We start from the raw sequence: 23,389 nt of genomic DNA, 5'->3' as shown, positions 1-23,389 counted from the left end.
GGGGGAAGGTTAAGTCTCGGGACCTTCAACAAATTAGCACAGCATTTGCCAGCTTAAAGGGCTCTTTCAGATTCTGACACTGTGCTTCCAAAGAATCCAAAGTTAAATAAATTCTTTGTGCTTTCTCCCACACAGAAATTTGAACAGAGCAGTAGTGCTCAACCTGGCTCATTATCAGAAGCTCAGTGGAGCTTTTAAACCGCCCTGCCTGGACCTTCAGAGCCGTGAACTCCAGTGGTAGGCCCTGGGCATCTATAATTTTAAAAAATCTCTATAGGCAATGCTGCAAAACAGCTACTGGAATCGAAGGGCATGATAACTAGAGCTATGATGCAATAAGTGTTTGTGCCAGGCACTATGCTAACTCCTTTACTTACACTGCTTCATTTCATTCTTATGGCAATACTATGAGGTGGGTTCTATCAGTTTCTGTATTTTGCAGGTGAGGAAACTGAGGTAAGTGAGCCTAATAACCTAATCAAGTTCACATAGCTGAGAAGTGGTTTAGGACCAGAGCCCAGGTTTGGGCTATTAACTGCATTTTAACTGATGCATTCATTTACTCTTTCATCCAACATTTATTTATTATACATGACCAGGTAACACCCTGAGAGCCGGGACGTATAAAAATGAATAAAGATCTCCATCCCCATCTCAAGAAGTTCATGGCTTTTGCTGTTGTCGTTCAGACTGAACAAGAATGACAGATTGCCTCATTTTAAAAGATGATGTCATGTGTCTGTCTTTGAGAGGCTGAAAAGATTTTCTATGACTACCAGCCTCCTCCTCTCAATGGCCGCTTACTGAATCCACCACCTTTTGCAAATTAGCCTCCCAGTCTGTGAAGACCGGGTCTGTCTGTTGGCCGCTGGCGCTGAGCCGCTCTGGGGCAGCCTTGAAGCTCCGTGTTAGCAACCCCTTAGGGTGCTCCTCTGCTCTCCCGGCTGCGGTTGTGCCATTCACTTCAGTTCAGCATGCTAGCCATCCAGTCCCTTCGGCTGGACAATCAATCAAACCGTGGGGTAGGAAGCGCATCACCACACAGCTCATAGGCTGGCAGTCTTCCAGGGATAAAGCCTGTCACTTACACCTAAAGCGACAACTGTTACGAAATTTCGCAGCAAAGTACAGAGAAAAGGCTGAGGCCTACTTTTTAGAATCGTGAAATGTTAACGCCGGCCAAATCCTCAGACCTAGTGTACGGCTCACCGGGAAACAGAGCTGCAGTCTCTAACCAGGCTGGGACTGGGCTCCTGGCGCAATCTGCAACCCCTCACTGCCCCCTAGAGTCAAAGCTGAGCAGTGTTTCAAATAGACACAATATTAAAGTGCAGCGATCATCACCTTGGAGCAGGCAAATGATCCTCCCTGGTTGACAGCCTTGGAAGACACCGCCCCCGGGGTGCAGCCACAGCAGCTTCCCCGCTCGCGCGCGGGGGAGGACAGAAGTTTTGGGGCAAAGGTCGTTCTCCGGACCGGTATTCAGGTTGCACAGATGGAGGGGGCAGCGGAACCTTTCTCCTCCGCCTAGCTCTCGCTTCCACCCGGTCCCAGTTGGCGCCGGACGCAGTAGTGGAGGCTTATAAACATGGAGACAGAGGATACGGGCGCTGGAGAGCCGTCTTCTCGGCTGGGGGCTCCGGCGGCAACTAATGACCGGCTTTTCGTGGTTAAAGGTGTGGTGGGGTGGGGTGCGGGTGTCGGGGTAACCTCACCCGGGGCCCTAGCCTGCGCTGGAGCTGGCATTCCCACTCACACCCCGCCCAGGGAGACCTTCGCTTGAGTGCCCTGAGTTTAGTCCGTGGGCTGGTCCCGCGAGCTGTTCTGTATGTACTGCATTTCCCCCATTCCCTCTGCAGTTTCTCTCGTGTCCTCCCTTTTCTAACTCCCACTCTCTCTTTTTTCTCCCCTGGAGAAACTTCACGCAGTTGTCCCCGGGAAGAGGGGAAGAGACCCTGCGCCTATTTTCTACCTTAGCATGGCCTCAGGAACCAGAGGTCGTGTGGTCACGCAGGTTTCCCAGCCGCTGTCATTTACCTTTGCCAAGAGCTGCTTAGCCATCGTTTCTCGAAATTCAAAAGTGATTTTTAAATAGTATCTGAAACTTACTTGTGTCCATCTTTTTAACGTAAGGGTTTTTTTTTTTTTTTTCCTCTCCCCACCCTCCATGCCCTACCCCCAAAACTCTTGACAGGTGGAATTTTCCTTGGTACTGTTGCTGCAGCGGGAATGCTGGCTGGATTTGTTACAACGCTATCATTGGCTAAAAAGAGAAGTCCTGAATGGTTCAATAAGGTTTGTGACACCGAAATCCATTCATAGCAGTATTGTTGTTTACAAATCAATGGCAGCTGTTTTGACTAGGAAAAGTAAAGAAAGTGTTGATGGCCTTTCACATTACTTTAAGAAGTAAACCAGTGTGCACCTCATAGATTCAGGAAGTGTACAAATTAATCAACTGTCTGTATTTTCGTTTAAAAAGAAGTACTTTATGCGCTTTTTAAACTTTTAGCAGAACAAGACTTTGAAAGCTCATCCAGTACATTTCTTATTCACAACATGACATTAACTCTAAATCTAGGTAAATCATTCTCAGTTGTAAGAGGCCCCAATATTGTATGTACCACTAAAAAAGAAAAAAAATGCCAATTAAATTCTTGACACAGCACTGCAAGAGGCTTTTCTCAGAGATGTTAAAATGATGAAATACAGTGCATCTTAGTATAGATGAAAAACATAGGTCAGCTCCTTGAACCCAGAAACCATGCATGCTTGTGCAGTGCAGCAGCCCCACTCCCTAGAAAATTGCCTGGCACATAGTAGGTGCTCAGTAAATTTTGGTTGAATGACTATAACCTACGGAGGGCAGAAAATCCTTATTCCATGAGCAAAATTGAGCAGTCATGCTGTCATGGACAGGTGTACTTCATTTTCCCAGTTGAGAAATTTTCTTCCCCTGTGGTGGTTCTTCTGTATCGTTCTGTTTCTGCCCTATCCGCCTCATAAGGTTTATTTATCCATTAATTGATTCAACAAATGTTTATTTTGGATCTTTTATGTGCAGGCACTGTGCTAGCTAGGTGCAAGAGATACAAAAATGAACAAAACATATGTACCCCTCAAAAAGCTAAGTCTGGTGTGGGAGACAGATGGTAAACAAATAATCACACAAATAACAATCTAATTACAATTTGATATTTGCCTTGGAATACAGTGTTATATGAAAAGTCATAAACCAGTTGAATTCCTTTTTGACTTGTATTTATCTTTAATAATCTGATAATCATATTTAAGCCTTAAGAATGGCAAGAGACCACATTTCAAGTGCATTTGGATTCCCCTCTGAATACTCAGAGTTCCTATGGAATTTCCCAAATCACTGTTATGAGCTCATGGTCATTTTCCCCCTATGTCACAGAATATTTTCAGCGCAGAAATATATATTTTGTGAAAGAAATCAGTGAAACCTGACTGATAGTGGTGTTTTAATAGTGGAGTTTTGGTTGATTTCTAAATCCAAGTTAACATGATAACCTTTGGGTCACAGATCTTTTTTGAGAATCTGATGAAAGCTAGCAATTCTCTCTCAGGAAAAAAAAAGCACATATACATGTTCACAACTTTGCATTCTATTTTGTGGTTCTGAGATTTGATATCACACATGGCCTTTATAGTCTAACGTGGTGGTTTTCAAACTGTGGTCCACAGAACCCTGGGGATACTTGAGACCCGTTGGGGGTCTGTAAAGTCAGTTATTTTCATAATACTGCTAAGATACCTGCACTAATGATACAGAAACAACAGAGGGTAAAACTGGCTGGTGCCTTGCTGTAGTCGAGGCAGTGGCCCCAAACTATACTAGCAGGCATAGTTTTCTTCCTTCCTGTGCACCCGAGGTTAAACCCATCATTGCATAAGAGTATCCTTGATGAAGAAGTAAAATTATTTATTTTTAATATCTTGACCCTTGAACTTAACCTCTTTAATATTCTGTGTGAAGAAATGGGAAGTACACATAAAGCGCTTCTGCTTTATACCAAAGTAGTATGTTTTTCTCAAGAAAAAGCAGTTGTGTGAGATACACACTGAACTAGCCACTTTTTTTCATGGCATATTATTTTCACTTGTAAGAGCAACAGACAAATTGTAGTTATTCAGAAGTGAGTATTTGGTAGACATTTTCTTGAAAATGAACAAAATGAACCTGTCTCTTCAAGCAAGCAATTGTTAGTATTTGTTGCCAGTGATAAAATTCCAGTTTTTGAGTAAAAATTAGATTTTAGAAAACGTGTGTCTGCCATTGTGAGCTTGCCAGCTGCTCAAACACTTAAAAGGCTTTTCTTTTTTTTAAAGATTTATTTATTTATTTATTTATCTAATATATTTTTGGCTGCTGTTGGGTCTTAGTTGTGGCACATGGGATCTTCATTGCGTCACATGGGCTCTTCGTTGTGGTGCACAGGCTTCTCTCTAGTTGTGGTGTGCAGGCTCCAGGGCGCATGGGCTCTGTAGTTGTGGCGTGTGGGTTCTGTAGTTGTGGCGTGTGGGTTCCCGAGCACATAGGCTCTGTAGTTGTGGCACGCAGGCTCTCTAGTTGAGGCGCATGAGCTCAGTAGTTATGGCACGTGGGCTTAGTTGCCCCACAACATGTGAGAGCTTAGTTCCCTGACCAGGGATTGAACATCACATGCATTATAAGGTGGATTCTTTACCACTGGACCACCAGGGAAGTCCCTAAAAAGCTATTCTAATGAGATTGGTAGGGATATGAATGATGTAATTTTTTGGTATTTAATAAATAAATGATGTCAACAGTTGAAAGATAACTGTTATCTTGGCAAATCATTATTTTCTGAATGATCATGATGCCTGGATAAAAGTTCCATTCAAAAATGCAGATTAGACTAATGGGTTTTAATGTAATAAAGTACAAAAATTCATTGATACGATTTTATATTCCATATTGCAGATAATTTTTAAGAAACTATTTGTTGAGTTTGGGTATAGTATCAAAGAAGGGAGGCTATTAAAATACTCCTCCCTTTTCCAACCACATATCTGTATGAGGAGAGATTTTATTCATATACTTCAACCAATAAACATATTGCAACAGATTGAATATAGACACGTATATGAAAATTCAGCTGTCTTTATTAAACCAGACATTTAAAAAATTAACAAAAATGTAAAACGTTGCCTATCTTTGCACTAAATGTTTTGTTTTGTAAGATGGTTATTTTAATTCACATAATCAGAAATCTTTGGGATCAAAGTGTAAATGGATCCTGAGACCAGGAAGTTTGAGAACCCCTGTTTTGGAGGTTAAATATCCTTCAAATAACAGTTATTTCAAGACCCATTTAGGTAATGAACAGACCATAAGGGTGAGTCATCATCTTTCTGATACAGTTACAACTTATGAGAAATTATAAAAATAAATCTTTTAAAAATATATATTGTTTATGTTACAACAACACGGCTATTTCTGTGATGTAAAGAATATAGCAAAATGTATCAGGTAAGAATGCTCTGTAGGGGAAATAGCTAGATTGAGCATTCTTTTTAAATATCAGTTTGATTTATGTCAAATTCAGCCCAGGATTAAACTGAAAAAAAAAAAAAAACTAAACTAAAAACATGAGCCTTATTCTTAGGTAAGCAGTTAACTTTCTGGAAAAGCTGAACAATTCGTTCTTGATAGGTCCTGCACCTGTGAATAATAGATTAATTCTTGTTAAAATAGATACAAGATAAGGGGTACCCGTGTCTTTAAGCATAAGAGGTATTATAAACACAAAATAATGGAAAATAATTTTTTTGTTTTATCTTGGATATTAAATATCATAACTGCATTGTGATTTGTTAAATTCAAACTTCCATATGCACATGGCTTCATTTTAATTTAAATGAAAAAAATAAACAATGTGGTAGTGAAGAAAAAGGTAGTTTTCATTTATATATATGTGACTAGCATATGTGGTTGGTTATATGTAAAGATCTTTCAAAGCAACATTATTTTTTGGCAAGTCAGTCTTTCCCTGCAACCAGTCAGTGTTCATTTTGAAAATTCTGAGCAGGCTATATGAAGGTCATGTGATGTATAACTCCAGCGGATAAAGCTTGTGACTAGACTTTTAAAAACTTAATAATAAGGGCAGATCAATTTTTTAACATCATTTCCACTAAAATTCATTTTTGGAAGTATGTAGACAGTAACTGATAATAACTCACTTCCTTTCACAATCAATTTCTGAGACTGATATACAAATACAGCATGTACCTTTTTTTTTTTAATCTGAAAATTTGGCAAACCTAAGATTTTATTTGGAGTATTGCTGTGTTATTAAGGGTTATTTTTATACATAGTTACCTTTTTTACTTAGCAAAACAAATGTGGGTTTGTGTAGACTTTTAAAAATTTATGTACATCTGTAATACATATATAATTTCTTCTTAGGGAAATAAGAGATTTTTAATTTAAGTTTCTAAAATAAAATTTAAGCCAAAGCACGTAAACTGACCCTGCTGTAATAATATTTGGTTAATGATACTGCTTCTGGATGAAAATGCAAGCCAATTAGAAATTAGTGCATTTGTGTGAGATCTGTTGCTGAAATTATAGTGACATGAGAAGAAGGAATAAGATTAGAGAGTAGTATATTGTTTTCATCATAGAAAATGGCTAAAGAAAAAATCTCTTGAAAATCTGGTAAGGACCAGGATATATCTACAAAAAGTATGTCATTAGATAAGATCTGCTAGGTCTAGGCATGGGGATACAGATAAAGTGTTTCTATGTACTATGAATAACATTCACAATCACAAATGCATGCATAAAAAAACCTTTATTAAGAAATGGGTTGAGCAATATAAAGAAAATTCTTAAAAAAATAAGACTTGAGTAAATGGAAATATATTTGCCGATGAAAGACAGGATGTTATAAATTTGCTGTCTCTTGCCAGTTAGCTAATGTTTGATGTCATTCTAATGAAAATGCTAATGAATGGGAATTGGAGAACTTGACAAAACGTTTCAGGGTTTTTCTGGAAGAATTAATAGATAAAAATGGTAAAGAAATGTTTGATGAAAAGTAATGAGTATGGGCTTTCTTGGTGGCGCAGTGGTTGAGAGTCCGCCTGCCGATGCAGGGGCCACGGGTTCGTGCCCCGGTCCGGGAAGATCCCACATGCCGCGGAGCGGCTGGGCCCGTGAGCCATGGCCTCTGAGCCTGCACGTCCGGAGCCTGTGCTCCGCAACGAGAGAGGCCACAGCAGTGAGAGGCCCGCGTACTGCAAAAAAAAAAAAAGTAATGAGTATGATATACTTTCTGGATATTAAGGCTTTTTAATGATTCTATAATTAGATCTGTGTGATTCTGTTATTTAAAAAAATCAGTTCACATTACGAAAATAGCTTAGAAACAAATCTCTCTAATTTTTTAAATAAGTTGGGAGAAGGATTAATCTATAGAGTGGTGCTGGGGCAGATGCTAAGCTATTGGAGTAAACTCCCTTTAGTTATCAACTTCCATTAAAACTAAAGTAAATACCAGCTGAGCTAAAAAGTTAGGGGTAAAAGTTTTTTTAAAAAAAAATACAGCTAGAAGGAAAGAGAAATGACTGGGACTTGAATGAGGGAAGGTTTTTTTTTTTTGTTCACTTTGCGTCTCTGTGTTACATTTTGGTAATTCCCTCAGTATTTCAAGCTTTTCTTTATTTGTTACAGTGATCTATGATCAGTGATCTCTGATGTGACTATGATAAAAAGATTACTGACTTGCCGAAGGCACCAATGATGGTTAGCTTTTTTTGTAGCAATAAGATGTTTTTTTAAATTGTCATGTACATTATTTATTTATTTTAATCTCTTCATGTCTTCTATTAAATAGTTTTTTTATTAGTTATCTATTTTATACGTATTAGTATATATATATATGTCAATCCCAATCTCCCAATTCATCCCACTACCACCCCTCCCCGCTTTCCCCGCTTGGTGTCCATACGTTTGTTCTGTACATCTGTGTCTCTGCTTCTGCCTTGCAGGCCGGTTCATCTGTACCATTTCTCTAGGTGCCACATATATGCGTTAATATATGATATTTGTTTTTCTCTTTCTGACTTAACTTCACTCTGTATAACGGTCTCTAGGTCCATCCGCGTCTCTGCAAATGACCCAATTTTGTTCCTTTTTATGGCTGATAATATTCCATTGTATATATGTACCACATCTTCTTTATCCATTTGTCTGTCAGTGGGCATTTAAGTTGCTTCAATGACCTGGCTATTGTAAATAGAGCTGCAGTGAACATTGGGATGCATGTGTCTTTTTGATTTGTGGTTTTCTCTGGGTATATGCCCAGTAGTGGGATTGCTGGGTCACATGGTAATTCTGTTTTTAGTTTTTTAACGAAGCTCCATACTGTTCTCCATAGTGACTGGATCAATTTACATTCCCACCAACAATGCAAGAGGGTTCCCTTTTCTCCACACCCTTTCCAGCATTTGTTGTTTGTAGATTTTCTGATGATGCCCATTCTAACTGGTGTGAGGTGATACCTCATTGTAGTTTTGATTTGCATTTCTCTAATAATTAGTGATGTTGAGCAGCTTTTCATGTGCTTCTTGGCCATCTGTATGTCTTCTTTGGAAAAATGTCTATTTAGGTCTTCTGCCCATTTTTTGATTGGGTTGTTTGTTTTTTTAATATTGAGCTGCATGAGCTGTTTATATATTTTGGAGTTTAATCCTTTGTTGATTCGTTTGCAAATATTTTCTCCCATTCTGAGGGTTGTCTTTTCATCTTGTTTATGGTTTCCTTTGCTGTGCAAAAGCTTTCAAGTTTCATTAGGTCCCATTTGTTTATTTTTGTTTTTATTTCCATCACTCTAGGAGGTGGGTCAAAAATAATCTTGCTGTGATTTATGTCAAAGAGTGTTCTTCCTATGTTTTCCTCTAAGAGTTTTATAGTGTCTGGTCTTACATTTAGGTCTTTAATCCATTTTGTGTTTATTTTTGTGTATGGTATTAGGGAGTGTTCTAATTTCATTCTTTACATGTAGCTGTCCAGTTTTCCCAGCACCACTTATTGAAGAGACTGTATTTTCTCCATTGTATATCCTTGCCTCCTTTGTCATAGATTAGTTGACCAAAGGTGCGTGGGTTTATCTCTGGGCTTTCTACCCTGTTCCATTGATCTGTGTTTCTGTTTTTATGCCCGTACCATATTGTCTTGATTACTGTAGCTTTGTAGTATAGCGTGAAGTCAGGGAGCCCGATTCCTCCAGCTCTGTTTTTTTCCCTCAAGATTGCTTTGGCTATTCAGGGTCTTTTATGTCCCCATACAAATTTTAAGATTTTTTGTTCTAGTTCTGTAAAAATATGCCTTTGGTAGTTTGATAGGAATTGCATTGAATCTGTAGATTGCTTTGGGTAGTATAGTCATTTTCACAGTGTTGATTCTTCCAATCCAAGAACATGGTATATCTTTCCATCTGTTTGTGTCATCTTTGATTTCTTTCATCAGTGTCTTAATAGTTTTCTGAGTACAGGTCTTTTACCTTCTTAGGTAGGTTTATTCCTAGGTATTTTATTCCTTTTGTTGCAGTGGTATATGGAATTGTTTCCTTAATTTCTCTTTCTGATCTTTCGTTGTTAGTGTATACGAATGCAAGAGATTTCTGTGCATTAATTTTGTATCCTGCCACTTTACCAAATTCATTGATTAGCTCTAGTAGTTTTCTGGTGGCATCTTTAGGATTCTCTATGTATAGTATCATGTCATATGCAAACAGTGACAGTTTTACTTCTTTTCCAATTTGCATTCCTTTTATTTCTTTTTCTTCTCTGGTTGCCGTGGCTAGGACTTCGAGAACTATGTTGCATAATAGTGGTGAGAGTGGACATCCTTGTATTGTTCCTGGTCTTAGAGGCAGTGCTTTCAGTTTTTCACCATTGAGAATGATGTTTGCTGTGGGCTTGTCGTATATGGCCTTTAGTATGTTGAGGTAGGTTCCCTCTGTGCCCACTTTCTGGAGAGTTTTTATAATAAATGGGTGTTGAATTTTGTCAAAAGCTTTTTCTGCATCTGTTGAGATGATCATATGGTTTTTATTCTTCAATTTGTTAATATGGTGTATCACATTGATTGATTTGCATATACCGAAGAATCCTTGTATCCCTGGGATAAACCCCACTTGATCATGGTATATGATCCTTCTAATGTGCTGTTGGATTCTGTTTGCTAGTATTTTGTTGAGGATTTTTACATCTATATTCATCAGTGTTATTGGTCTGTAGTTTTCTTTTTTGTAGTATCTTTGTCTGGTTCTGGTATCAGGGTTGTGGCCTTGTAGAATGAGTTTAGGAGTGTTCCTTCCTCTGCAATTTTTTGGAAGAGTTTGGGAAGGATGGGTGTTAGCTTTTGTCTAAATGTTTGATAGAATTCACCTGTGAAGCCATCTTGTCCTGAACTTTTGTTTGCTGGAAGATTTTTAATCACAGTTTCGATTTCATTACTTGTGATTGGTCTGTTTATATTTTCTATTTCTTCCTGGTTCAGTCTTGGAAGGTAACCTCTTTCTAAGAATTTGTCCATTTCTTCCAGGTTGTCCATTTTATTGGCATAGAGTTGCTTGTAGTAGTCTCTTAGGATGCTTTGTATTTCTGTGGTGTCTGTTGTAACGTCTCCTTTTTCATTTCTAATTTTATTGAATTGAGTTCTCTCCCTCTTTCCCTTGATGAGTCTGACTAAAGGTTTATCAATTTTGTTTATCTTCTCAAAGAACCTGCTTTTAGTTTTATTGATCTTTGCTATTGTTTTCTTTCTATTTCATTTATTTCTGCTCTGATCTTTATGATTTCTTTCCTTCTACTAACTTTGGGTTTTGTTTGTTCTTCTTTCTCTCGTTCCTTTAGGTGTAAGTTTAGATTGTTCATTTGAGATGTTTCTTGTTTCTTGAGGTAGGCTTGTATTGCTATAAACTTCCCTTTTAGAACTGCTTTTGCTGCATCCAATAGGCTTTGGATTGTTGTGTTTTCATCCTCATTTGTCTCTAGCAATTTTTTGATTTCCTCTTTGATTTCTTCAGTGATCTCTTGGCTATTGAGTAACGTGTTGTTTAGCCTCCATGTGTTCGTGTTCTTTACGTTTTTTTCCCTGTAATTGATTTGTAATCTCATAGCGTTGTGGTTGGAAAAGATGCTTGATATGATTTCAGTTTTCTTAAATTTACTGAGGCTTGATTTGTGACCAGGATGTGATCTGTCCTGGGGAATGTTCTGTGTGCACTTGAGAAGAAGGTGTAATCTGTTTTCGGATGGAATGTCCTATAAATATCAGATCTGTCTGGTCTACTGTGTGATTTGAAGCTTGTGTTTCCTTAGTAATTTTCAGTCTGGATGATCTGTCCATTGGTGTAAGTGAGGTGTTAAAGTCCCCCACTATTATTGTGTTACTGTCGATTTTCTCTTTTATAGCTGTTAGCATTTGCCTTATGTATTGAGGTGCTCCTATGTTGGGTGCATATATATTTATAGTTGTTATATTTTCTTCCTGGATTGATCCCTTGATCATTATGTAGTGTCTTTCCTTGTCTCTTGTAACATTCTTTATTTTAAAGTCTATTTTATCTACTGTGAGTATTGCTACTCCAGCTTTCTTTTGATTTCCATTTGCATGGAATATCTTTTTCCATCCCTTCACTTTCAGTCTGTATGTGTTCCTAGGTCTGAAGTGGGTCTCTTGTAGACAGCATATATATGGGTCTTATTTTTGTATCCATTCAGCAAGCCTGTGTCTTTTGGTTGGAGCATTTAATCCATTCACGTTTAAGGTAATTATTGATATGTATGTTCCTATTACCATTATCTTAATTGTTTTGGGTTTGTTTTTGTAGGTCCTTTTCTTCTCTTGTGTTTCCCACTTAGAGAAGTTCCTTTAGTATTTGTTGTAGAGCTGGTTTGGTGGTGCTGAATTCTCTTAGCTTTTGCTTGTCTGTAAAGCTTTTGATATCTCTGTTGAATCTGAATGAGATCCTTGCTGGGTAGAGTAATCTTGGTTGTAGTTTCTTCCCTTTCATCACTTTAAATGTATTATGCTACTGCCTTCTGGCTTGTGGAGTTTCTGCTGAGAAATCAGCTGTTAACGTTATGGGAGTTCCCTTGTATCTTATTTGTCATTTTTTCCTAAATTTTTCTTTTTGTCTTTAATTTTTGTCAATTTGATTACTCTGTGTCTTGGTGTGTTTCTCCTTGGGTTTATCCTGCCTGGGACTCTCTGCGCTTCCTGGACTGGGTGGCTATTTCCTTTCCCATGTTAGGGAAGTTTTCGACTATAATCTCTTCAAATATTTTCTCAGGTCCTTTCTCTATTCTCCTTCTGGTACCCCTATAATGTGAATGTTGTTGCATTTAATGTTGTCCCAGAGGTCTCTTAGGTTGTCTTCATTTCTTTTCATTCTTTTTTCTTTATTCTGTTCCATGGCAGTGAGTTCCACCATTCTGTCTTCCAGGTCACTTATCCGTTTTGCCTCGGTTATTCTGCTATTGATTCCTTCTAGTGTACTTTTCCTTTTAGTTATTGTATTGTTCATCTCTGTTTGTTTTTTCTTTAATTCTTTGAGGTCTTTGTTAAATATTTCTTGCATCTTCTCGATCTTTGCCTCCATTCTTTTTCCGAGGTCCTGGATCATCTTCACTATCATTCTGAATTCTTTTTCTGGAAGGTTGCCTATCTCCACTTCATTTAGTTGTTTTTCTGGGGTTTTATCTTGTTCCTTCATCTGGTACATAATCCTCTGCCTTCTCATTTTGTCTGTTTTTATGTGAATGTGATTTCGTTCCACAGGGTACAGGATTGTAGTTCTTTTTGCTTCTGCTCTCTGCCCTCTGGTGGATGAGGCTATCTAAGAGGCTTGTGCAAGTTTCCTGATGGGAGGGACTGGTGGTAGTAGAGCTGGGTGTTGCTCTGGTAGGCAGGGCTCAGTAAAACTTTAAAACTGCTGATGGGTGGGGCCGAGTTCCCTTCCTGTTGATTGTTTGTCCTGAGGTGACCCAGCACTGGAGCCTACAGGCTCTTTGGTGGGTCCATTGGTGGACTCTGGGAGGGGTCACGCCAATGAGTACCTCCCAGAACTTCTACTGGCTGTGTCCTTGTCCCTATGGTGAGCCACAGCAGGCCCCCACCTCTGCAGGAGACCCTCCAACACTAGCAGGTAGGTCTGGTTCAGTCTCCTATGGGAGACTGCTCCTTCCTCTGGGTCCCAGTGTGCACGCTACTTTGTGTGTGCCCTCCAAGAGTGGAGTCTCTGTTTCCCCCAGTCCTGTCGAAGTCCTGCAGTCAGATCCCGCTAGCCTTCAAAGTCTGATTCTCTGGGAATTCCTCCTCCTGTTGCTGGACCCCCAGGTTGGGAAGCCTGATGTGTGGCCCAGAATCTTCACTCCAGTGGGTGGACTTCTGTGGTATAAGTGTTCTCCAGTTTGTGAGTCACCCACCCAGCAGTTATGGGATTTGATTTTATTGTGATTGTGCCCCTCCTACCATATCATTGTGGCTTCTCCTTTGTCTTTGGATGTGGGGTATCTTTTTTGGTGAGTTCCAGTGTCTTTCTGTCGATGATTGTTCAGCAGTTAGTTGTGATTCCGGTGCTCTCGCAAGAGGGAGTGAGCGCATGTCCTTCTACTCTGCCATCTTGAACCAATTTCCAGATGAGGGAAATTTTAGTAAGTTTAAAAGCATTAGAATGCATTTTTGACCAAAAACAAACAAACAATAAGCAAAATAAAAGGATAAAAGCAAACCAAACTAGGGAAATATGATAGCACATATGATAGGTATAAGGGCTTCAAAGAACATTAATATAGAAAGAATATACAAATCAGAAAACTTTAAATGGACAAAAAACATGAATATGCAATTCAAAAGATGTGAACATTGACTTATAATAACTTGGACAAATAATTCTCAGTAACAATAGAAATGTAAGTTATAAATAGTCTTATAGGGCTTCCCTGGTGGCGCAGTGGTTGAGAGTCCGCCTGCCGATGTAGGGGACACAGGTTTGTGCCCCGGTCCGGGAAGATCCCACATGCCGCGGAGCAGCTGGGCCCATGAGCCATGGCCGCTGAGCCTGCGCGTCTGGAGCCTGTGCTCCACAACGGGAGAGGCCACAACAGTGAGAGGCCCGCGTACCGCAAAGAAAATAAATAGTCTTATATAAATTTCAAAGGTTTCTTTTTTCATGTTTTTATTTTTACTGAGACCATCTAATGCAGGCCAACTTGAAATGGTCCTCATAAAACAGCATTGTAACTTAGAACAACCTTTTGAAAAACAGTTTAGAGTGTTTATCAGCTTATAAAATATTCATGCTTCTCCACTTAATAATTCTACTTTGAGGAATTTTCCCCAAGGACTTAATCAGAAATGCAAGTCAGTGTTTAGGCACAAAGAAGTTTTTAATATAAAAAATTAATATAAGAAAGTGAAACTAGTGTACATTAATAACAAATGGCTAAGTAAATTATGATAAATCAGTGCCATGTAACCAGTAAAAATATTTGAGTTTTTGACACGAGAGGATGAAAGTTGAAGATTAAGAACATTTTAATGGTGTTAAGTTGTTTTTAAAATGTTCACAATCAGAAGGAGGGAGAATATGTCAAAATGTCTAACATGGTTTTTACTAAATAATAAAAGGGAGTTTTTTTCCATTCATTCTTATGCTTTCTCATACATACCAAATTTTCCACAATGATATATAATCAGAAAAAAATAAGATACAACTTTTGAGGAAGTTCAAGTTTTTATTGTTTCTGACTATTTTTGTTCGTTGATATTTAATGTGTTTTAGCAGACAGGCTCACAGGGAAAAATAATAAATTCTTAATATTTCCTAAATTCTGCAGTCTCCTTTAAAAAAATTTTTAAAGATAAATTACATTTCATATTCATGTCAAACTATGGGAATAAGTGAATGCCCCTTGGTTACATTTCAAGTAGGCCCGTAAGTATTATCACTTCTTTCTCTACTTCCAGTAGTGTAAATATTTGAGTTATCCTAAGTAATGATGTTTTTATTCTAATTTACACTATGATTTGTTTCCACTTAAAAAGAGACTTTCATTTACATTTTGTATTGTGTTGTATTTAGAATCAGAGGTGATAAATGACTGAATGGCAAATTCCACTTAGTCCGTAAAGCCAGGCTGCTGAAGTGCTCTAGCTTTTATAAGCATGAAACCTTGAACAAGTTATTTAATCTCTCTCTACTTTAGTTGGTCTTTAGTAAAATGAGGATAATAGTACATGTCTCACAGAGTAAGGTGAAGTAAAATGCTTAATGAATTACTATATGCAAAATGCTTTGAACAGTGCTTGTCATATAGTAAGGGAGCAATATATATATAATTATGTGCATATATATATATATATAAAATTATTAACTGTGATATAGTATTTGGAAATACAGGATCCCTGGGAGATTGCAGTCCTGCAATCTTATTTAAAAATTAATCTCATTTTAAAATAAGATTAATGGTCCTTTAACAGTATAAGGAAAAATGTGGCTTTAGTCCTTCTGATCAATGTAATTTAATGGTATCAATAGTAAAAAGAAACATTTAGCATGTGAATGCCACTTGTGCAGTTTTATTCATGAAACAATAGATATGGAAAAAGAGCTCACCACATCCATAGAATCACCATACTTTACAAAAAATTAAATTAGTTCCCTTCATACCAGAGCTTTACTGTTTTGTTGTTTTCTTATTATGAGCTCCTTCTAACCTAAATTAGTAGACACTAACCCTAGATATTGTCCTCCAATGAGTGTCTGACCAGTGTAGTGGAGGAGTATCTTCTTTATTTCAGTTTAAATCTTTAAATAAAAATACACTGTCAACTTACATTTTAAACATGGGGCTTCCCTGGTGGCACAGTGGTTAAGAATCTGCCCGCCAGTGCAGGGGACATGGGTTCGAGCCCTGCTCCGGGAAGATCCCACATGCTGCGGAGCAACTAAGCCTGTGCACCACAGCTACTGAGCCTGCGCTCTAGAGCCCACGAGCCACAACTACTGAGCCCACACACCACATCTACTGAAGCCTGCGTGCTCTAGAGTCTGTGCTCGGCAACAAGAGAAACCCACGCACCACAACGAAGAGTAGCCCCCGCTCGCCACAACTAGAGAAAGCCTGCACGCAGCACTGAAGACCCAACACAGCCAAAAATAATAAATAAATATAAATAAATAAATTCATAAATTACTAAGTCATGGAATTGGAAGGGACTTTAGAAATTGGTACACCATTCCTCCCAGTATCTCTTTTTACAGTGCACCCACCCCTCCCCCAACCCCAGCACATTTCGTAATGGGGGCAGGTTTTTTTTTTTTTTTCCTTTGGCCTCGCCCGCAGGATCTCACTTCCATAATCGCAGGCCACAGCCATGAAAGCCTGGAATTCTAACCACTAGGCCACCAGGGATCTCCCTCGGTTATTCCTTTTTGAAGTGCTCGTTGCATTCTTATTCTTCTCTAGTCAAGTTCGTTATGCTGATAGTCTGAAAGTTGTTCAATTAGTATAATTGTAGATTTTTACCTTAATATTATATCTTGAAACTTGGGAGGAGGGTTACTGTTGTTTTTCTAGTTTCTTATTAATAGTTGCCAGGAGCTGAATTTCTACTATATGTCAGGCATTTTGCATAAATATTTAGAAGTCCTCACAATGAGTTATATCACAAGTCTTTTCTCAAATTTAGATTTAGCACACCTCTTCCAGGAAGCTTTCCTTAAAACTTCCCCTTCTTGCAAGTCGATCAGGTGTCCTCCTTCTCTGGGTACACAGTGCCCTGTATGTATATGCAGTTCTGTCGTTGCCCTTTCCATTTAGATCATAATTTACTTCTAGTTGTCCGTGTTTCCCCCCTCCCTCACCAGGTCTTAAGTGTTCTGTCAGAAAGAAGTTGCTCTGTGTACCTAGCGCGGATCTTGGCACGGTGCCTTGCACACTCAAATATTTGTCAGAGCAGTTGTGCCTTAAGTCATGCAGTTATTAAGTGCATGAACTTGGGTTGGTCTGGCTTCCTAGTATCATGGTGCTGACACAGAGAGTCATTAATTTCAAACACTTTCCAAATATTTTTTCTTTCAGAATGATGATTTTTACCAGAACCTTTGTGTCTTCATTGCAGGGAAGTGTGGCCACGGCTGCCTTACCGGAGAGCGGGTCTTCCCTTGCCTTGCGAGCCCTGGGATGGGGCTCACTTTATGCCTGGTGTGGGGTTGGTGTGATCAGCTTCGCAGTCTGGAAGGCCTTAGGAGTTCACAGTGTAAGTAACTGCAGTCCTGTAATTGCTATCTGGAATGTTTATTCTACTTTGTGAGGTCTAAATCTTCCAGGTTTTCAAATTTGCATACAGTTTATTCACTATCTTGTGAAGTGATGATAGAGAATTGACTAAATTTTTACTAATAACTAGGTAGCTTCTCATTACTTGTAAATCATATAAATAATTTAAATATGTAAGAGTGGTGAAACTTCAAATATAATTAAGTAATGACTAATGCATAGCAAATGTTCGTTCTGTATAAATTTGTGGGAGCTACTTGTTCAGTAAAATAATTTGGAACAACTTTCTATGCTGTTTGACATCCATATATATAAACATCGTTTAAAATAAAGCATTTTAAAATTATTATTTAAATTATTAATGTGTTTACACATTATTGGAAAAAGAGCCTAGTACCTGTGTGTGTGTAACTTATACTCCAAGGTAAAAAGCTGTACATTCGGAATATTTGGCTTCTTTTTATTTAAACTATCGGTAGGAAGTTCTGTGGACCAGGCTGTTTGTGACAGGTGAGAATTGGTGGTGGTTTAGAATGGGTGGCAGAAGTAGAGTTGATGAAGAGAGGTTCTGGATATATTTTGAAGGTAGGGGCAACAAGGACTTGTTATAAACTGAATGTGGGAGGTGAGAGAAAAAGTCAAGGATGTCTCCAGGCTTTTGGTCTGAACGACTGGAAAATGGATGGGACCAGTGTGAAAGGAGCAGATATTAGGGGATCATGTCAGGGGCTCAGTCTGGGACTTACGAGTTTGAGGTAGATTTTAGATAGCCAAGTGGAGAGTCAAGCAAGCAGTTAGATATAGAAGTTGGAATTCAGGGAACAGGTCAAGGTGAAGATCTAAATCAGTATGTGGATAGTATTTAAACCATGAGATCAGATGAGCTCACATAGGCAGTGAATGTAGAGAGAAAAGAGAAGAGGTCTGAGGAAGGAGCCCTTGGTTTAGGAGCTCCTAAGGTTTAGAGGTTGAGGAATGAGAGAAGGTTTCCCTGCTGAAGAAGCAGGGGAAACCAGGAGAATGGTGACTTGGATGCCAGGTGAAAAAACATCTTTCAAGGAGGAGGATGCTGGGTATACGTCATGTAGGATGAGAACTGGTAGTTCACTGACATGTGGTGGTCATTGGTGGTAAAGCCTGAGTGGAGTGGATCCGAAGGAGAATGGAGGACAGAGCTTGGAGGCAGTGTGTATGGGCAAGTCTTGAGCTTTGCTGTAAAGAGAAAGAAAGAAATGGGGTCGTAGCTAGAAGGGGGAATGGGATCAAGAGAGGTTTTGTTTTTTTTTTTAAAGTTGGGAGAATTAACAGCATGTGTGCGTGCTGATAGGAGTGATTCAGTGGAAGGGGGGAATTGATGCAAGGGAGAGGGAATTGCTGGAGTAATAGGTATTATTATTATTGAATTTTTCACATTTAGTTTAATAATAACTACATAGGCATTATTGTACTTTTCACTTAAAATATACTGATAGACAAACAGATGTCGCTTTTTTCCTAGTCTGAGTAACCTTTATTTTTTAAGTAACTGCCTGCTACTCATTGTTTGTAATAATAAAGTAGGGATACTTGAAAAAAGTTAGAAAACCCATGACTGAAGATTTTTGATGATTTTTATTGTTACCTCAATTTTGCTTTGACCAATATAAAATCTCTTCTTCCATTTCAGGCATTGTGCCAGACATTTTAGACATAGCAGATTATTTAATCCTCACAACAACTATGAAGTAGGTGTTAATATCCCCCATTCTGTAAATGAGGAAATAGGGACTCGGGTTAAGTCACACAACTTGTAATTGGCAGAGTCAAGATTTGAAGCTAAGTCTGATGGTCTGCAGAACCTGGTTCGTTTTCAATTTACCTCCCTTAGCTAAGGTGGGAAATAAAGGAGTAGGTGGAAGGGGCAAGGGGAAGGAGGTAGTGAATCTGGTTTTGACTGTGGAATGATCCACACAGTCTTGATCATTTGACAGGTTTTACTGGGTATCTTCAGTGTGGACCTCCCAACATTACAATTGACTTCATTCTCATATAGGACCAGCCATTCTTTTTTCATATGAGAGCAATTATTTGAAAACAAATGGAAAAGATTGGGAGGAAATATGTTTGGTGATAATATGTGAAAGAATTATGGGCATGTGGGTGAGTTTTGTATTTTACTTTTCTGTGTAATTCTTAATTATGTATTGCTTTGACAATAATACTGCTTTTTTAAAAATAGTCCTAGATTTTATTTTTATTAATTTATGCTGACTATAAAGCACAACTGCCTAGGAGTACACAAAACTTCCTTGACTACATATGAAATCTGCTTTGGGGGAGGGGCATGCAAATAATAATAAAGTTATTAAGCTTTGGGTTTCTATTAAAATGACGGTCTGTTAGTACTTCACATTGAGTGCATGGAATTGATAGGTAATGTTTCTAGAGTTTAGTAATGTAGGTCATAAATTGAGTAGTAAAGTTTTAAGGTATTTGAAAATATGAACAGTCTTTGATTTAGAAGAGTCATAATGAATCCATCCAAATTTTCATAGACCAACAAAATTAGGTTATTTAAATTATATGCTTGAGAACTTGGGCTTTATGGGCTAGACTGTGCTATTTTAGTTTCTAGAATGTGAAAGTTTTTGTATTATGGCACTGATAAGAGGATTATTACCTAAATAAAATATTTGGGGGTGGGATTCTTTTCTGATTGGCACTATTGAATGTATGGAGACTTGGAATCCTTTTGTATTGCATCTTCATGTCTTGAACCAAAAAGAGAGAATGCAAATAACCTCTCCCTACCGGTAAGTCATTAGGCGTATCAGTTTGATTTCCACATCTGAGAAGTCTCACAGAAAAATGAACCCACTGATACTTTTTTAGGACACATCTTTTAAAAGCAGTCGTGTTTATTAATTTGTTTATTCAAAAGACATTTGTGGGCCTACCCTGAGCCTGGCACTGAACTAAGACGGCACTCCCCAGTGGACTGTTAGTATATAAGGCATAGGTTTTTAAGCGTTATGGGTGACTTTCCAAGGAAATTCTTATTATATGACCCTGCCCTGAGGCTTGTGGAGAGCAATGTGGTATATTTCGGTTCTGCATTTAGAGAGTTGTTTGTTTGTTTTTTTAATTAATTTATTTTTTTTTTTTATTTTTGGCTGTGTTGGGTCTTTGTTGCTCCGTGCGGGCTTTCTCTAGTTGAGGTGAGCGGGGGCTACTCTTCGTTGCAGTGCACGGGCTTATCATTGTCGTGGCTTCTCTTGTTGCGAAGCACGGGCTCTAGGTGTGTGGGCTTCAGAAGTTGTGGCACGTGGGCTCAGTAGTTGTGGCTCACGGGCTTAGTTGCTCTGCAGCATGTGGGATCTTCCCGGACCAGTGCTCGAACCCATGTCCCCTGCGTTGGCAGGTGGATTCTTAACCACTGTGCCACGAGGGAAGCTCTGCATTTAGAGAGTTTTGATGAGGTTGCCGATTCCAGTGATGAACTTTTTTTTGCGGTACGCGGGCCTCTCACTGTTGTGGCCTCTCCCGTTGCGGAGCACAGGCTCCGGACGCGCAGGCTCAGCGGCCATGGCTCACGGGCCCAGCTGCTCCGCGGCATGTGGGATCTTCCCGGACCGGGGAACGAACCCTTGTCCCCTGCATCGGCAGGCGGACTCTCAACCACTGCGCCACCAGGGAAGCGCCCAGTGATGAACTTTTATCGCTGTTTACTTCCTCTCATTAGGAAATGTCATGTGTCTATAAGGAATGAAAAGTTTTAGTCAAAAAATGTTGCGCAAAAATGGTTGCGGTCTGTGCTCTCAGTAAGTAATTGAGATGATCATTCTAGATAAATGCATGTAAATCAGAATGAATCCAGTGTCAAAATAGTTGAATTGTATTAAATCTCCAGTGTAAACCAGTTCCATAGAAAAGGGTGCCATCTAGTGGCTGACCAAGAGCAGCTTGCATTCCCTATTTTAATTCACAGCTACATCTGCTGGCTGAAAAGGCTTAAAGCAAAGCTCTTCAGTTTATTAGAAATGTTTTGGATTTACTCTTTGTTTATTCATAATTAGTGCAGAATTTCATTCGCATGGAACATGTTTAATACATCAGATATAAATAAAAAATTTTAATTTACACAGTGGTAGATCATTTAATCAGAGGTTCCAAAAAAGGAGAGCTAGTGGAAGCTATCCTGTCAGCTAACTGTAGCAGATCAGGCTGCCCAGGATTTGAAGTGGCACCCTGCCTGCCTTAGCGTAGGAATCAGTGCAGGTCCAGCCTGGCATCGCCACACCAGCTCCACCCTGCTGACCAGCCATGGGCATGGCCTGATTGCTCAGAATGGGTTCATCACTTACTTTGAATTATGGTATTTTATCATGTGTTATGATGGAGGCAGCATTAATTTTATAACAGGAACTGAATTGTGAAAAGAATGAACATTCACTATGGGTTCACGGTTCCCTACTGCAGCTGTGCACGTGATCCTGGTGCATTCGGGCCATGTGAGTGCACAACATGGTGATGTGATTAGATTGTTTATTAGGGCAGATGTTTTAAGTTTAGAGAATAGTGGAGATAAATGCTCTTCAGGCAGTAAGGGCGTTATTGATACTAACTGGTAATCCCCCAGTTGTCAAAAGAAAAAAACATGCCACCTATAGTTATTTACATGTTAAAACTTTTTTACCTTTTATTATTTATAGTAGGTATTGAGCAAGAGGTTGAGCATATTTATGGTTAGGCTGTCTTGTTTTTTTTTTCTTCCCTTTGAAGGAAAAACATAAGGTGTATAAAAAATTCCTGATAGATATGATTGGAATCGCTATAGCTTTTTATGCCTAATGGACCCGTGTTCTGCATTTGTTTGAAGTTATCTCAAAATACTGGTCAGAATCACCCACTGCTAACATTTACTGTGGTTGTGTTAGAATATATTCATGATACCTGGCGTAGTTAAATTTGCATGTCATTTATAGTTGTCTTCACAGGAGCTAAAACATTGATAGAAATAAAACCATGAATGGAAACATTCTCAGTTATTGTAAAATACTTTAAATTGTCCAGAGATTTAAATTTTAAAATTAACTCTTATAAATGGAGGGTTTTTTTAACCATGGGATAAGAGGTATTTGTTTTTATTTACATATATTGGTGTTTATTTTCAAAGAAAAAATATATTTAGGACCTACTTTTTTAAACAAAAATGGGTTTTTAAATTTATTTATTTATTTGTTTGTTGGCTGCATTGGGTCTTCGTTGCTGCGCAGGCTTTCTCTAGTTGCGGCGAGTGGGGGCTACTCTTTGTTGCGGTGTGCGGGCTTCTCATCGCGATGGCTTCTCTTGTTACAGAGCAGAGGCTCTAGGCTCGTGGGCTTCAGTAGTTGTGACTCGTGGGCTCTAGAGTGCAGGCTCAGTAGTTGTGGCGCACGGGCTTAGCTGCTCGGCCATATGTGGGATCTTCCTGGACCAGGGCTCGAACCCGTGTCCCCTGCATTGGTAGGTGGATTCTTAACCACTGTGCCATCAGGGAAGCCCATGGCTTTTTTTTTTATTAAAAAAAAAAAATATATATATATATATATATATATATATATATATATATGTACTCATTGTATGAAAAGAAAAAATCAGTGTAGAAAAGGTCAAAAACAAAAATCACCAAAGATCTCCCTGAATTGTAATCACTTATTATAGTAGGAACATCCCTGTAGAGCTTCTATAGGCATGCACATATAATCATATATAAATACTGTTTTACTGTACTACTATGGAACTTTTTTTCACTGAATACTCATAAGAACATCTCTGCACAGTGGAGTGTATGAATCTCCATCACTTTTAATGGCTACATGGTACTCAATTGTATGTTATAATTTACTTAATCGGTCTCCAGCCAACAGCATTTAGTTTGTAATTTTTTACTATCAAACACCATGTGAACCTCTACAGGCATACATCTTTTTGTACTCTTCTTTGTCAAGAAATGTGTTCTAAAGACAGAACATGCTATTGTTGAATCAAAGTGTATTTTTAAAATGTTTTTAATATTTGT

At 38.7% G+C, this 23,389-nt stretch overlaps 1 protein-coding gene across 4 annotated transcripts in view; it reads left to right on the top strand.

Annotated features, from left to right (window-relative positions):
* The window catches only part of TMEM242 (transmembrane protein 242), an 85,722-nt gene that overhangs the window by 36,982 nt on the left and 25,351 nt on the right, over window positions 1–23,389 (top strand). For 2 of the 4 annotated variants that reach the window (XR_012324946.1, XR_012324945.1), the window contains one exon: window positions 2,195–2,295. Coding sequence is in view for 2 of the 4 variants with exons in the window: in XM_019951480.3 (XP_019807039.1) it covers window positions 1,589–1,676; window positions 2,195–2,295; window positions 17,192–17,329; window positions 19,016–19,036 (348 nt within the window). In the remaining 2 variants the exon portion in view is untranslated. Of the gene's footprint in view, window positions 1–1,461; window positions 1,677–2,194; window positions 2,296–17,191; window positions 17,330–19,015; window positions 19,258–23,389 lie in introns of those variants that run through there. The other 2 variants (XM_019951480.3, XM_019951479.3) reach the window with 2 other exon arrangements.

Source organism: Tursiops truncatus, chromosome 12, assembly GCF_011762595.2.
Source record: "Tursiops truncatus isolate mTurTru1 chromosome 12, mTurTru1.mat.Y, whole genome shotgun sequence".
In the NCBI taxonomy this organism is placed as follows: domain Eukaryota; kingdom Metazoa; phylum Chordata; class Mammalia; order Artiodactyla; family Delphinidae; genus Tursiops; species Tursiops truncatus.
This window is presented reverse-complemented; position numbering and strand designations above follow the sequence as displayed.